This window comes from Nyctereutes procyonoides, unplaced genomic scaffold (genome assembly GCF_905146905.1).
Source record: "Nyctereutes procyonoides isolate TBG_1078 unplaced genomic scaffold, NYPRO_anot_genome, whole genome shotgun sequence".
Lineage (NCBI taxonomy): Eukaryota > Metazoa > Chordata > Mammalia > Carnivora > Canidae > Nyctereutes > Nyctereutes procyonoides.
The window spans coordinates 61,356,826-61,369,320 of NW_026575135.1; the positions used below are offsets into that span (position 1 = coordinate 61,356,826).

At 44.5% G+C, this 12,495-nt stretch overlaps 1 protein-coding gene across 1 annotated transcript in view; it reads right to left on the reverse strand.

The window, feature by feature from the left end:
* PRDM6 (PR/SET domain 6) overlaps nt 1-12,495 on the reverse strand; it is a 100,014-nt gene that overhangs the window by 19,902 nt on the left and 67,617 nt on the right. Inside the window, exons 4-5 of the mRNA XM_055302235.1 lie at nt 10,517-10,644; nt 6,886-7,010 (exon numbers count right to left, since the gene is read on the reverse strand). Coding sequence (XP_055158210.1) covers nt 6,886-7,010; nt 10,517-10,644 — 253 coding nt within the window. The remainder of the gene's footprint in view (nt 1-6,885; nt 7,011-10,516; nt 10,645-12,495) is intronic.

The window sequence follows — 12,495 nt, forward strand, 5'->3', positions numbered from 1 at the left end:
AGAACCTTCGGTCCCATTTGTTCAGTCCACAAATACTTAGGGAGCATGTCTACTCCATGCCTGACACCACTGGTACTGTGGGTTTGGGGGTGGGTTGGGAGTGGGGAGGGTGGGAACAAGCAAACCCCAGCCCCTGTCCTCATGCCACTTACACTCTAGTGAGATAGATAGCAAACAAATGTTCTTAAGAGTAAGTATTTACTCGTTTTTTTTCATCCCATCTAAAATTCCATTCTTTACAATACACAGTTGCTACAAGTGTGTTATGTGCTATGAGAGAGACGAAGTGGTGCCCAGCAAGCATATACGTGGGATGGCTACAGTTAGGGTGTGAGGGGCAGATGTCCTAAGGCAGTGATCCTGAATGTGAGTCCTGTAGGGCACACAGGTAGTCAGACAGGTGGGAAGGGGGAAAAAGGCAATACAAGAAGATGAAACATGGGCAGCTCTGCCATAGGGTGTGTGTGGATGCCAAGTTGGGACAGAGCTTGACAGAGGATGTAGGGTCTGTAACAAACTAAACAGGGCCAGATCCAATGATGCTCGAGCTCTAATTCTGTATTAATGTGAGCTATACAAAATACTTTCTGGAGACTCTATACAGCCATGGGCTATCATATTAAAGAACTGGGGATTCATTATAAGAGTAAGACAAACCAAAAAAAGGGATTTAAATTAGGGTGTGAGGTGATGAGATTTATGCTTTAAACGCATCATCATTCTATACTGCTAAATGAAAAAGTGAGGTGCAGAGCAATGTATACAGTATGCTGCTGTCTGCAGAAAGAGGAAAGGGGCAGAGTGAGAGCCAGAGAAAGGGGGAGAACATGCTCAAATAGAGTAGGCCAAAAAAAAAAAAAAAAAAAAAGGTCTAGAAGGAAACCTGGGTATCTATCAACTGACTTCTCAGCGGAATTATATGACCACAGTATCTTCTAGATTTTGATCTATGGAACCAAATTACCTATTAACAAAACATGCAAATGACCTGAAACAATACAATAAGCAAATGAAGAAGATTTCAGTTTGGCTGCTGTGATGCCACCAAGGAAAATGTGACATGAAGGAGGAGACTACGGCAGTGATCTGTGCTTAAGCTGATGCTCATGTTGACCAAGGGGTGGCAGAAGAAGTAAAGAGAAGTGTACCTAAGAAGACACAATCAACAGGGCTTTGTACCTGGATAGAAAGGTGATTTAGAGAGAGGGTCAGGGTTTCTAGAAAGAACAACTGGATGAATGGGGGTGAGCTACTGAACTGGGAGAGAGGCAGAATGGTTTCAGCTGTACATGCTGAGTCGGACGCTCTGGGAAGATGCCAAAGGCAGAGGTGGAGCAGACAACTGGATAGGAGTATGGGGCTCAGTAGAGAGATCTGGATTGGAAATGCAAATCTGGGTCCCCTGGGAAAAGACTCTGAAATGGAGATTTGCAGTCTTGTGTGCAGGAGGTTTACTGAGGAGTGCTCCTGGGATTAACATCTCGTGGAGAGTGACACAGGAGGACCATGTCCATGGAGGAGACTGGCAGCTCCAGAGCTCGGGGAGATCCTTCACTGCTGTCCTGCTCTGGGACAAGGTCAGCAGTCTTTGGCAGCCCCCACACCAACCAGTCACTGGACACGGGCTTTGCAGAAGAGGAGCACAAACAAGGGCAAAGTGGCTTTCTTAGGCAGAAGGTAACTCTTGGGGACAAACTGATCTAAAAGCTGGTAACCCCTTCTTCTCCCACAAACTGGGAGAATGAGTGCATCAAGCTGACAACATGGTTGGGATCTAGGTGGCACGCCCCAGCATCCCAAAGCACCCGAAGAGATCAGATCTTTCACGATAGTGGATTTCCCTGTGTTTTCTGTCATTTCTTGCTATGGGTACATTTTCAGTGGGCAGTGCCTTCTGTTGGGAGTCCTATGCTGATACAGAGGATCCCTATGGGGTGACTTCTCTTTGCTCCTGCTAGCACTCTACAGGTTTCTGTGGTTCTGAATCAATCTTTGTTTGTTGGCTCAAGGCTTCTAAACCTGGCAGGTAGTACGAAATCAAGCTCCACAACATCCCAGAGGCCAGGGCTTATTTTTAGAGAGCGGCACTTGGTTGTGCTCAGTGGCCTGAGATAGGCAGTTCCTTGGCTTACTGACCAGGTAGTATTTTTCTAGTCCACTGTCAGTGACAGAACAGTAACTTCCGGTGCCTGGACTTATGTGAGGAGTCCAATCCCAGCTTCCTACAGTACACAAGGGGCCTGGAACCTTTACTCCCCTCAACTGCATTAGTACTTGTCTCAGGCTCACTGCCATGGTCATGTCACCTGGTTCCTGTGTTGTGTGTGGTTTGCAGCTGCATGCTTGTGTGCCTTCTTCTAGATGTGAGGACAGGGCCTGAGTTTCTATGGCTTGTAACAGGGCTCAGCGCACAGCCGGTCCTGCTGGACCCAGCTCTACTGCAAGCCTCTCCTTCCTGGAGGTAGGGCGTGAGCCTGGGCCTAGCTCTTTTAGCTCCTCCCTGTTGGTAGGGTAGCAAGGGTGAGGGGCTCTATGCAGAAGTGCCCCTTTTTGTTCTCTGCTCTGGAGGATCAAGAGGAAGAGGCAGAGGTTACGTCAGTGTGGGAACTGCCGTGGGGCCACTGAGTTCCACATTCTGCCTACCTCAGCGTCACATGCCAAGACAGAGAGAGCCGCAGGAAGACTTGTTGAACATTTATTCCCTGTTTTTTTTCTTTTTAATTTCCTCTGAAAGGAATATGAACACACGATGCTCTTTACACTCCGCAGGAGCTAATCTCCCACTGGAAGCTTCGGGGAGCCTCATTCCTCCTCACGGATGCAATCTGTCGACACCGGCTTTCCTCCGGGATCTCCTGAAAGGCCCACGGTGGATGGAGCAGCTCTCTCCCTGGGGCTCTATTACATTTGTAAGCCCGGTTTCTTAAAAAAGAAAATAACAGAGGAATTGCTTCCAGAGCCCAAATGCCTGTGTGAAAGGCAGCCTTCGCCTTGAGGCTCGGCGGCTTTCAGTGGCTTGTCTGGGCCCCGGAGTGTGCCCACCACTCGACGGGCGCCGCCGGAGGGGGGATGGTCACTCAAGCCTCGACCTACCACACACGCTCAGGAGGAAATGTGTGCTTTCGCCGTTGAAAGAACAATGGGAGAAAAATGAGATTTTAATAAATGCAAGCGCTTAATTAGTGTTATTCGCTCAATGAAATCATATTTCCCTTGAATGTTGTCTTGGGCCACATATCCGTGTCATCAGCAAAAGGAAAACCAGGCTGAAATGTTTAATTCCTCCAAATCATAGGATGAGATTCTTGATATACATCCAGTGGGCATTTATTATTAATTGGTGCGTGTGTAGCACTATGAGGGGGCTCTGTGGAAGCATTTTTGTCAAATACGTCTCTGGTATCAAGAAGCTTCTTTTTTAAGGTACCTCATTTATTTTGTAGCCAGTTCAGTGGGATAAAAATTTTCTTGGAATTGCTAATCTGGTTGAGAAGATTTAAATTATTCAGGGCTATGGAAGGGACCTGTTCAATTATCTGCCCTGCCCTTTCACACATTTGTGCTTTTAAATCACACAGAGTATTTTCTCTGCACAGAATAAGGGAACCTCATTATAAAGCATTTCCAGCTCTCTCAGTGAATCATGTGGAATGAGAATCCATCTTAGAGTTCAAGTCATATATCTCCCCTACGCTATCTGATGAAGCATTCTGCTGGTTCCTTGGGTGGCCAATCACATGACAGATATATGACTTTGAGACGGGAACTGAAATAAAATTCCTATAATACCCTTAGGGGGAAGGGGGGGATTGTCACTGTGCAGCATTTTGGTCAATGGCTTAATTTTCTTTAAACTTCTCCCTCCACCCTCACTTTGAGCTTGGAACTCAATGCAAAAGAGCTGCTCCACAATACTTTACGCTGCTAACCATTTTCAAATTTTCTCCCAAGGGTTTCAGGTGCTAAATGATATAACATATGCCCTGGGGGAGTTAATGGAATACTCTAACAAGCAACCTCAAGAGTGCTTTACACAGTCAGATTCTAGGAGAGAGAGGGATTAAAAAACAAAGCATCTGGTGCTTCCAGAAACTACTCTTTTGATGACACGTCGGCACTGAATCTAAAAACCAGATGGTACGCTCTCAGACACTTATTGTCAGGTGGCTTTGAATGGCACACAAGACCCCAAAATCCTCCAGCCCAATCCTTAAATCTGTCTCATCCATATAACAACATCATGAGGTGGAAGCAATGGTGTAAATGTATGACTTCCACCTCAGAGATCACATCAAGGGTTTGAAATGCATTCCCTAAGAAGTCATTACACGGTGGTTTCCATTTCTGACTCATAACTCAGTAAATGGCCATTCCATCCTTCCAGCTTCTCAGACCAGAGACCTAGAGTTATCTTTGATTCCTTTTTCTCTCACTCAACACCCAAGGTGTCAGCAAATGCTGTTGACTTTACTTTCGAAATGCATCCAGAATCCAACCACTTCTCACCACCTCCACCGTGTCTATACTGGCCCAAACTACCATTATCTCTCCCTTGGATTCCTGCAAGAGCCTGGGACTGGATTCTCTGCTCTACCCTTAGCCCCTACTGTCTGGTCTCCACTCAGTGGCCAGAGTAATCCTCTTACAAAGGCAGCCAGAACATATCACTCTTCTTTTCAAAATTCAGCTGTAGCACCCTTTGCGTGGCCCACACAGAGGAAAAACCAGGCTCCTGACAGGGGCCTCCTGGGCCCCATGAGGTCCTTGCTCATGCCCTATCTGACATCTAACTTGTCCTTGCTTGTGCTCTACCTAACTTCTCCTCACCTCACTCACTCCAAAACACCCATGCTAAACTCCATGACACTCTTCCAACAGGCCAGGAACATCCCATCATAGGGCCGTTACACTTTTCATCACGTCACCTGGAACACCCTTCTCCCAAATAACAAATGTGGAAATGTGGCTGCTCCTTCCCCTCCTCAAATCTCATCCCAAAGGCCACGGTCCCAGTGGGGCCCACGCTGATCACTCTCAAAAACTGCAACTCCCAACTCCTGGCATGCATCATCCCTTGTCTGTTTCCATCTCTCTACAAAACGTACCACCTAACAAACCATTTATTTACTCATTTCTTTATTCATTTATTAATATGTCTCCCTCCACTAGAACATAAGCTCCACAAGGGCCAAAATTCTCATCGGCTTTTTTGGCTCTGTATATGTAGCACCTACAAAGACACTGGCCCCCTGAAGGTGTTCAATAAATATGTGAGCAATGAATGAATAATCCTTGTACTATGTGCTAGGTACATCAGAACTCTAGGCTTTGATAGGCTTATTCTCCGATATTTCTGGACACATATACCACAATAACGTCTTCAGAGTCTGTAGTGGGTTTTGTTAGTGGAGGAAACAGAGGACTGTACAGGATTTCAGAAATGCTGTTGGATCGATTCCACATTCCAGAAGGTGAGGGTACATCAAAGATTCAGGAGACAGGCCATTTCAGCAGGTCAGGGGGTCGGGTAGTAGAGTCCTTCTGTATAGGGACTTTGGTCTAGTTTTAGTAGAACAAGGGCCTGGAGTGACTGTGGGAAGACAGCATGTACTGGTGTCCTGTCCATATCTGCTTCTAATGGCAACCGCACACTCATGTCCAACACTGAGATTTTCTCCTATGAAAACAGACACTCCCTCAAACATGAGTATGACTGCAGAAAAGAACTTTCCAGTAGAAACCTGGGAAGCAAGAGGAATGTACTATACGTCCAAAGATTCATTTTTTGATTTGAGATTGGTTTGGGGTTAGGGTAAAGTAGAAAGGGAAAGTTGACAGTAACATGTTTTTTGAGGATTCTAATTTTTTGCAAGGAAAATAAAGACAACGTGGAAAAGAAATATCTGATCAGAATTTTCCTCACTAGTAACATGAATATTTTTTAGTGGAGTTTGGGGCGGGGGGCAGGGGAGAAAGTAAGCAGAAAAGGAAAAATAAAACTTCTTTTTCAAAATGAAATTTCTTCAACAGATCTGTTCTCTCTGGGTCTTTTCCTGTTACATAATCTCAAATTATTAGCTCATCGCAATTATCCGTTGCCAGTTGAGTGCCAAGGCAAAAATGACATCACTGAAACACAGAATGCCTTAATTCTGTTCCAAATCCTGGAAACCACCTTACAATATTTTCCAAAGAACTGATAAAACATAAATAAACGTTTTGAGCAAAAAATGGCTTCAAGTTAGGATTTGCCCAGACGTCAGATGATTTTTTGAGAGATAGTGATTGCCATGGTCATAAAGATAGAAGAAAGTCACATGGTTTATTTTAGACTAAGAAACTTAGACAAATTCCTCAGTCATAGGTCTACGAGTGTTGCTGTTTCTCATCCCGATGACTACTTAGGAGGAGGCACACCCAATTAACCAGAGGGCTTTTACTCCTAATTCCATAGCACTGTTTTCTCATTATTTCATTTTTGCATATAATGTGCCTCTGGTGAGACCATACATCCCTTCAGAGCAGGAGCTGTACCTTGTGCGGCTCTAGTAACCCCATAAGGCGGCAAGCACAGAACCAGACACATAGTAGGTGCTTGATAAATACCAGCTGCCTTCACATCGCTACCACCGATCATTTAGAAGTCTGACAACGGTTTTGAAATCGTAAACAGGTGAAGAAAGGACTGGCCTGTGTAAGTCGAGATGCCCTGTGAAAAAGCAAAGCACAACAGAGGGGAAAAGAAATCGAGGGAACAGACTCGTGCACATTTGCATCACGTATCAGAGCGAATCATATTTCAGGAGTCTCAAGCAACACTCTTAAAACGTTAGCTTTCAAAGAGGTATTTTGAGAGGTGAATGCAGAGCTAAAATAAATTCTTACAGTTTTCATCCTGGGCAATGCATTGTAAGGGGATCCCAAAGAAAGACGTATAGCTGTCATTGTACCACACCAGAAGCTCGGTACCCCTGGGGATATCTATACAGGCTCGGTAGAATATATTCGACCTATTCAAAACAAAAGAAAACCCAGCTTAGTAAGAGGTACATTGTTATTGCCCCGAAAAACTTGTGCCCAGCTCCATCTACACAGTTTGTAATAAAATCTGCACCACCACCCCTTATCATTCCCAGCAACCAATTAGAGCCTGTACCCCAGAGTGATAAACACCTTCCAGTTTATGTCTACAGTGTCCCTCCACAGAACATCGTGGCTGGAGAGACAGATATGGGGCCCAGGAGATAGCAGAAAGCCAGGGCTCATTAAAAAAAAAAATTCCATCTTACACTAATGAGAAAATTCTGTCTCTTGGCAAATTGCAGACACCGGTGCCTCACCCTCATATATAAATTAATGTTATTGATTTCTTATTTGAAGGAAAAGCATTACACGTATTCCTGCGACTTGGCACTGGCAGTCCCCAAATTTGCAGTAAAATCAAGCTGCTTTGTGACAGAAGGATGGAGGGAAGTAAAAAAAAAAATCTCCCCCCATTGCCTGTCTTCTAAAGTTTGACACAAGAGAAGAGAAAACCCCTCTTACGGGGAACGAATGAAAATTCAATAAATACAAGGGGAGCGCTTTACTCTGGCTGAAAGATTACCCTTTGAAATGATAGAGTGAACGCACCAAGAAATAAACATTTTTTATAACAGCTTTGGTACTATAAAGAAAAACCTACAGATTAAAAAAAAAAAAAATGAGACCGTGACCGGCTTCCTCAATGAGGAATTGCTACAAATATTAGCCTCAAGTTCAAGATAAAAGTGTTTAGGGTTGGTGGGCCTTAAATTTAGCCTTTCTGCAAGGAATTGGCTGTAGTGGGGCAATTTGTTCCTTGTATAACACTGCAGACATAAGGTGAATCCTTCACCACATTTTTCATGGCAGTGAGATATGCACTTGTCAACATATTTTGTCACCACAAAGTGGCTCTTGGCAATAGGATCATAAAGATCAATAAAAAAGTGCAGATTCTCAATATTTTACTTGCAGCTGCAAAAATTTCATTTATCTTGTTATTTTCCTTACTTGCTGCCATTCTGTCTCACGAGGGCACTGCTAGCTAAGCAGAATGTTTTTCCCAACATTCTATGAATATCTGACAAAAACTCCAGCCAGTTGTCCAGACCTCACTACCCTCCTCCCTGCGCAACTCCAAGAGCTGTGCATTTTATTAATTCTTTCCACTGCTACATAAAAAAAAAAAATCAAAATTGGAGCCGAGCTATAAATCACTGGCATCTCCTAACTTGAGAAAAATTGAGTCGACTTTGGACTTCACCCTTGTAACATTTCATCTCTCCGTTTGGCTTCCCTTAATATAAACACAGCGCCCGGCAAATGAATGTGCTAAAACCAAATGACACACTTTGCCGCTGAAAGAGCAGAACTGTTTTCGAGCAATGGGTGGTCTTCTGAGGCTCGGAGTAGGCCGAGAGGGGGAGAAAAAAAAAAAGAAACCGTGTAAGCGTACACCGTTCCTTACAAGAGGGCAGAGCTTCCAAAACTCGCAGAAATCTCTGCATGTTGGAGCACATCAAAGGGATTTTTCCCTTTTCAGATAATATTTCCTTTGCTGACATGTATTTAGTATTGTGGTTGGATGACTCATAAAGATAGCTTCATGGCGTCCCAACGCAGTTGAAGCAGAACACATGCCAACAAACATTATTGTCAGCCTCAAAATAAAAACAAAACGTTCAGCAAAGGGTCAATCAATCAAGGGCGCTTTGAAGAAAATACCATTTAGATATTACAAATCATAACAGAATGAATCTAAACCAGCTGACTCTTCGTGAAGAGGACATTCATGTACAATAAAAATTAAGCTGGCTCTTCAGAGTCCAACTTTTCTATTTTCTTACTCTTGGACGTGGTCACTGGTGATGGATGCCAGTTTTTTTTTTTAAATTGTGTTTTTGTAGTTCATTTTAGAAAGATCCGAAGTAATCGAAAACAGATCAGCATGGAGATCTAGAAGTCTCAGCGCCATCACGAAAGGGGAGCTGTAAAATCCACTTATTATTGACAGAGAGGTGACTGCTTTACCCTGGCCCACCTCCCCCCTAGGGGCGTCTTGCTTCCCCCAATTCAGAATTTGCCTCGAGATCTCCCCGGGTGCTCATGACAGAACCAGCCAAATGATTTCTTGCTGAATGGACAAGCACGATGTTTACTAATTTTCGAGCTTCAAGTTTCATAAAACAAAACAAAACAAAACAAAACCTTCATGGCAGAAATGCGGCTGCAATAAAGGTGGGTAAAGCCTGCACATGGCAGTGTAACCAAATACCGTCATGCACTGTTTCACTGAAACCATTATTTAATGAAATAGAACTGCACAAGAAACCATGGCAGCGAGTCACACGCTGCCCAAATACGTTCCTTTTGAACTGGAGACCTTCGGAGAGCCAGCCAGATTTGTGCAGCCTTTAACCTATAAGGGGGATAAAACACCCCCCCCCTTTTTTTCCCTTTATAAGGCTCCGTGTTTAAAAAAGAAAAAAAAAAGAAAGAAAATAAATAGCCAGGGGCAGGGCTCCAAGTTGCCGAGTACAGGGCCTTCTGCTTTGATGTGTCTGTGGTGCCTAATAAAGCGAAACAGTTGCTTCTGATTCTAAAGGGAACACGGCTGTTTATAACTGAGGTCATATATTTATATGGCACATGTTTTCGAGGGATTTTGCAAAAAGAGCTTTTTCCCTATGTGATCTGTTTTTGGGCCCCCGTCTCCCCTCCTGCCTTCTTTGGCACTAAGTGGAAATGCTGGATGAACAGGTGCGCTGAGCGGATGCAGCGGGGATCTGGGAGTCCACCTTGCTCCTCTGCATCCCCCACATGGGATTCTGGGAAATGAGGGTGGCCATGCCTCGTCTTTGCTACCTTTTGGGCTTTGAGCAAACTTCTCAACACCTAAAACTGCCTCATCACCTAAAACATATTCTGAATTGTCCAAGAGCCAAAGCCAAACCCTTTGGCACCTTTCGATGGATGGAGCGGGAGAGGTTAATCAGGCTCAGCAGCCCGGGGCAGGGTGAGCGTGAGTCCTCCGTTTCCCACGCCTTTGTGTGCGAATGACAGTTTCCTGAGGCAGCAAGCCTGAAGATGACGGGCTGTAGGGGATCCAAGGCTGCATCTCTGCACTGTGATTTATGTGCGTGTACACATGTGCTGCGGTTGAGGGGAGGCTCACCCTCCCCCCCATCATTGGGGTTTCCAGGCTCATTCAGGCAGTTGTGAATGTTCGGGGAAGTGACCTGGGAGGAGCCTGACCATGTGCACCGAGGAAGAGGCCTTCCACTAGCATCTTGATTCCTGAATTCTCACGGCATTACTGTTGCAAGAACTAAGGAGATTCCAGAAACCTAGTGAAAACTTCCTGCCAGTTCCCACAGGGGTCTGTAGGACTCTCTGCAGGATCTTTTTTTTCAAAACTAGCAGCAAGCCTGGATTCGTAAATGCAAGCCAAAGGGCTTCAGCTCTGTAAGTGGTAAATCAAGATATACTTTACCTGTACTGAACTACTGTTAGATTCTGTTCTCCACAGTGCCTTGCACATCGGATATACCTCATCCAGCTCGACTTACTAGGTTCCCCACCATCAATAAAGTGCTGTAGTGTCCCATCTTGGTCATATATCTAGAGAAGAGGTCAGAAGGTCAAGTAGTTAGAACGAATCATCAGCAATCATTTTCCCTGCTTCCCTCGGTGTCTTTACGTGTCGGCTGCAGAAATGTATTGCCTGTAGGTTTGTGAGCACTTACTGATGTTTGTGGAAACTCAACCAGAATAACGGGAAAATATTTTTTGGTGATGCAAGCCGATCGTGTTTTTCTTATCAAGCCAATCTTCCCTGTATTCAACATATTTCTGGTATCTCAAGGATGTGAGTGACCATGTTTCCCAAAGGATATTTAAACCTATTTTGACAGGCTACTCTTAAGTAATGAGCTGCCAGATAAACAAAGCAAGCTGAAGAGAGAGGCCACGCTGACATGGCTGGAACGTCCACACGACGGGCCTCTGAACTCAAAACACATAACTGTTTGAAGGCATTCAGGAGGCAGTAACCATCTGCTAGACAAGCTCAGTGACACCCAGAGGAAGGCAGGTGGAGCGGTGTGGAAATGTAGAGAACTGGTGAAAAAACAAACAACCCCCCCAAAAAAAACCCAAAACCCCTCCCCTGATTCAAATGAAATAAATGGACTCTCATGTCACAGAGGATGTGGGACTTCAGTTGTCAGAACCTGAAATTCTAAGGAGGACCATCAAAAAAGAAAGACCCTCAAAAATAGAAAAAATTGTTTCCTATGGATTTTCTATGTCTTAACTGAGGTTGGTCTGATAATGATTGCTTAAGGTCATCTTATGCAAATTTTCTTTTCAAATCATACTCAAGGAAATGAAATGTGCTTCAAAGCAAAGAGCATGCGACAAAAAGTCTCATGCATAACGCTAGCCAGTCCAGCATACCCGGGCCCGGGAGTCAGCGCCGACCACAGAGGTAATGGGCTCCCACTTCCAGAAACCAGGTCAGCCCTGGGCACCTTGTAGGATGTGCTATCTCGATGAGTGGGAGACCAGGGGCTTACATATGTACAACAACTCCAGAAGGGAGTCCCAGTCCTAGGGGTATCTGAGACATAAGGGGTAGAGTCATCAGAAAGACCATGGTATGGCTGGTCCCTTTCAAATAAAATCAGTGATGGGATCCTGGTAACTGCTGAGGTGTCCCCCAGAGCATCCTGACAAATCATTTTCTTACCCTCTGATCAGCCTTTCCACTGTTCTCTTCCAAACAGAAATGGAGAGTTCGTCTTACAGAGAGACTCACTGGTTACATTAGACCCTAAAATTAGTATCGTCATTCATATTAATTCAGCTCAGTATTTCTGTTCTGGGGGCCAGAGGGCTTAGTGATGACAGTTTCTTTTATTATCTCCAGTCATTTTCAAACAGCTTTTTTTTTTTTTTTTTGCTTTTCTTCAACTCATTTGTCTCCACTCCCAACCTTTACACGAACCACCCCACCCCCAATAAAAGGCAGACATCAATCTAATGACGGCAATGGTTGGAGAAGCTTTGACTAGATGGCTTGCCAGCGTGATCACAGCTGATAATCAATGCTGCCTGAGAAGAATAAAGAGATTCCTGAATTAAATTATATTAAAGATTAATGGCTTCTCTAAATTCCTAGTTTGAGGATCGTGGCAGAGAGTAGAATCCTTTCACGGGGTGGACACATCTGCCACCTGAGTAAACTAATGAGAGATTTTGCATTTAGGTTAGGTCACACTGTGGGTATTCCATTGTACTTTTGCTTTTGTGTCCCTTCTAGGAAGCTCTAAGATTCAAAGTCTCAACCCTGAGTCGGCTGTTGACAGTCCATGCGACATTGAACAAAAGCCATCAGTTCTTCAGACACCAATGTTTATCTAAAATGGAGCCAAAAATGTTGATGACCCAGCCCTCTGCCCTATCCTTCCC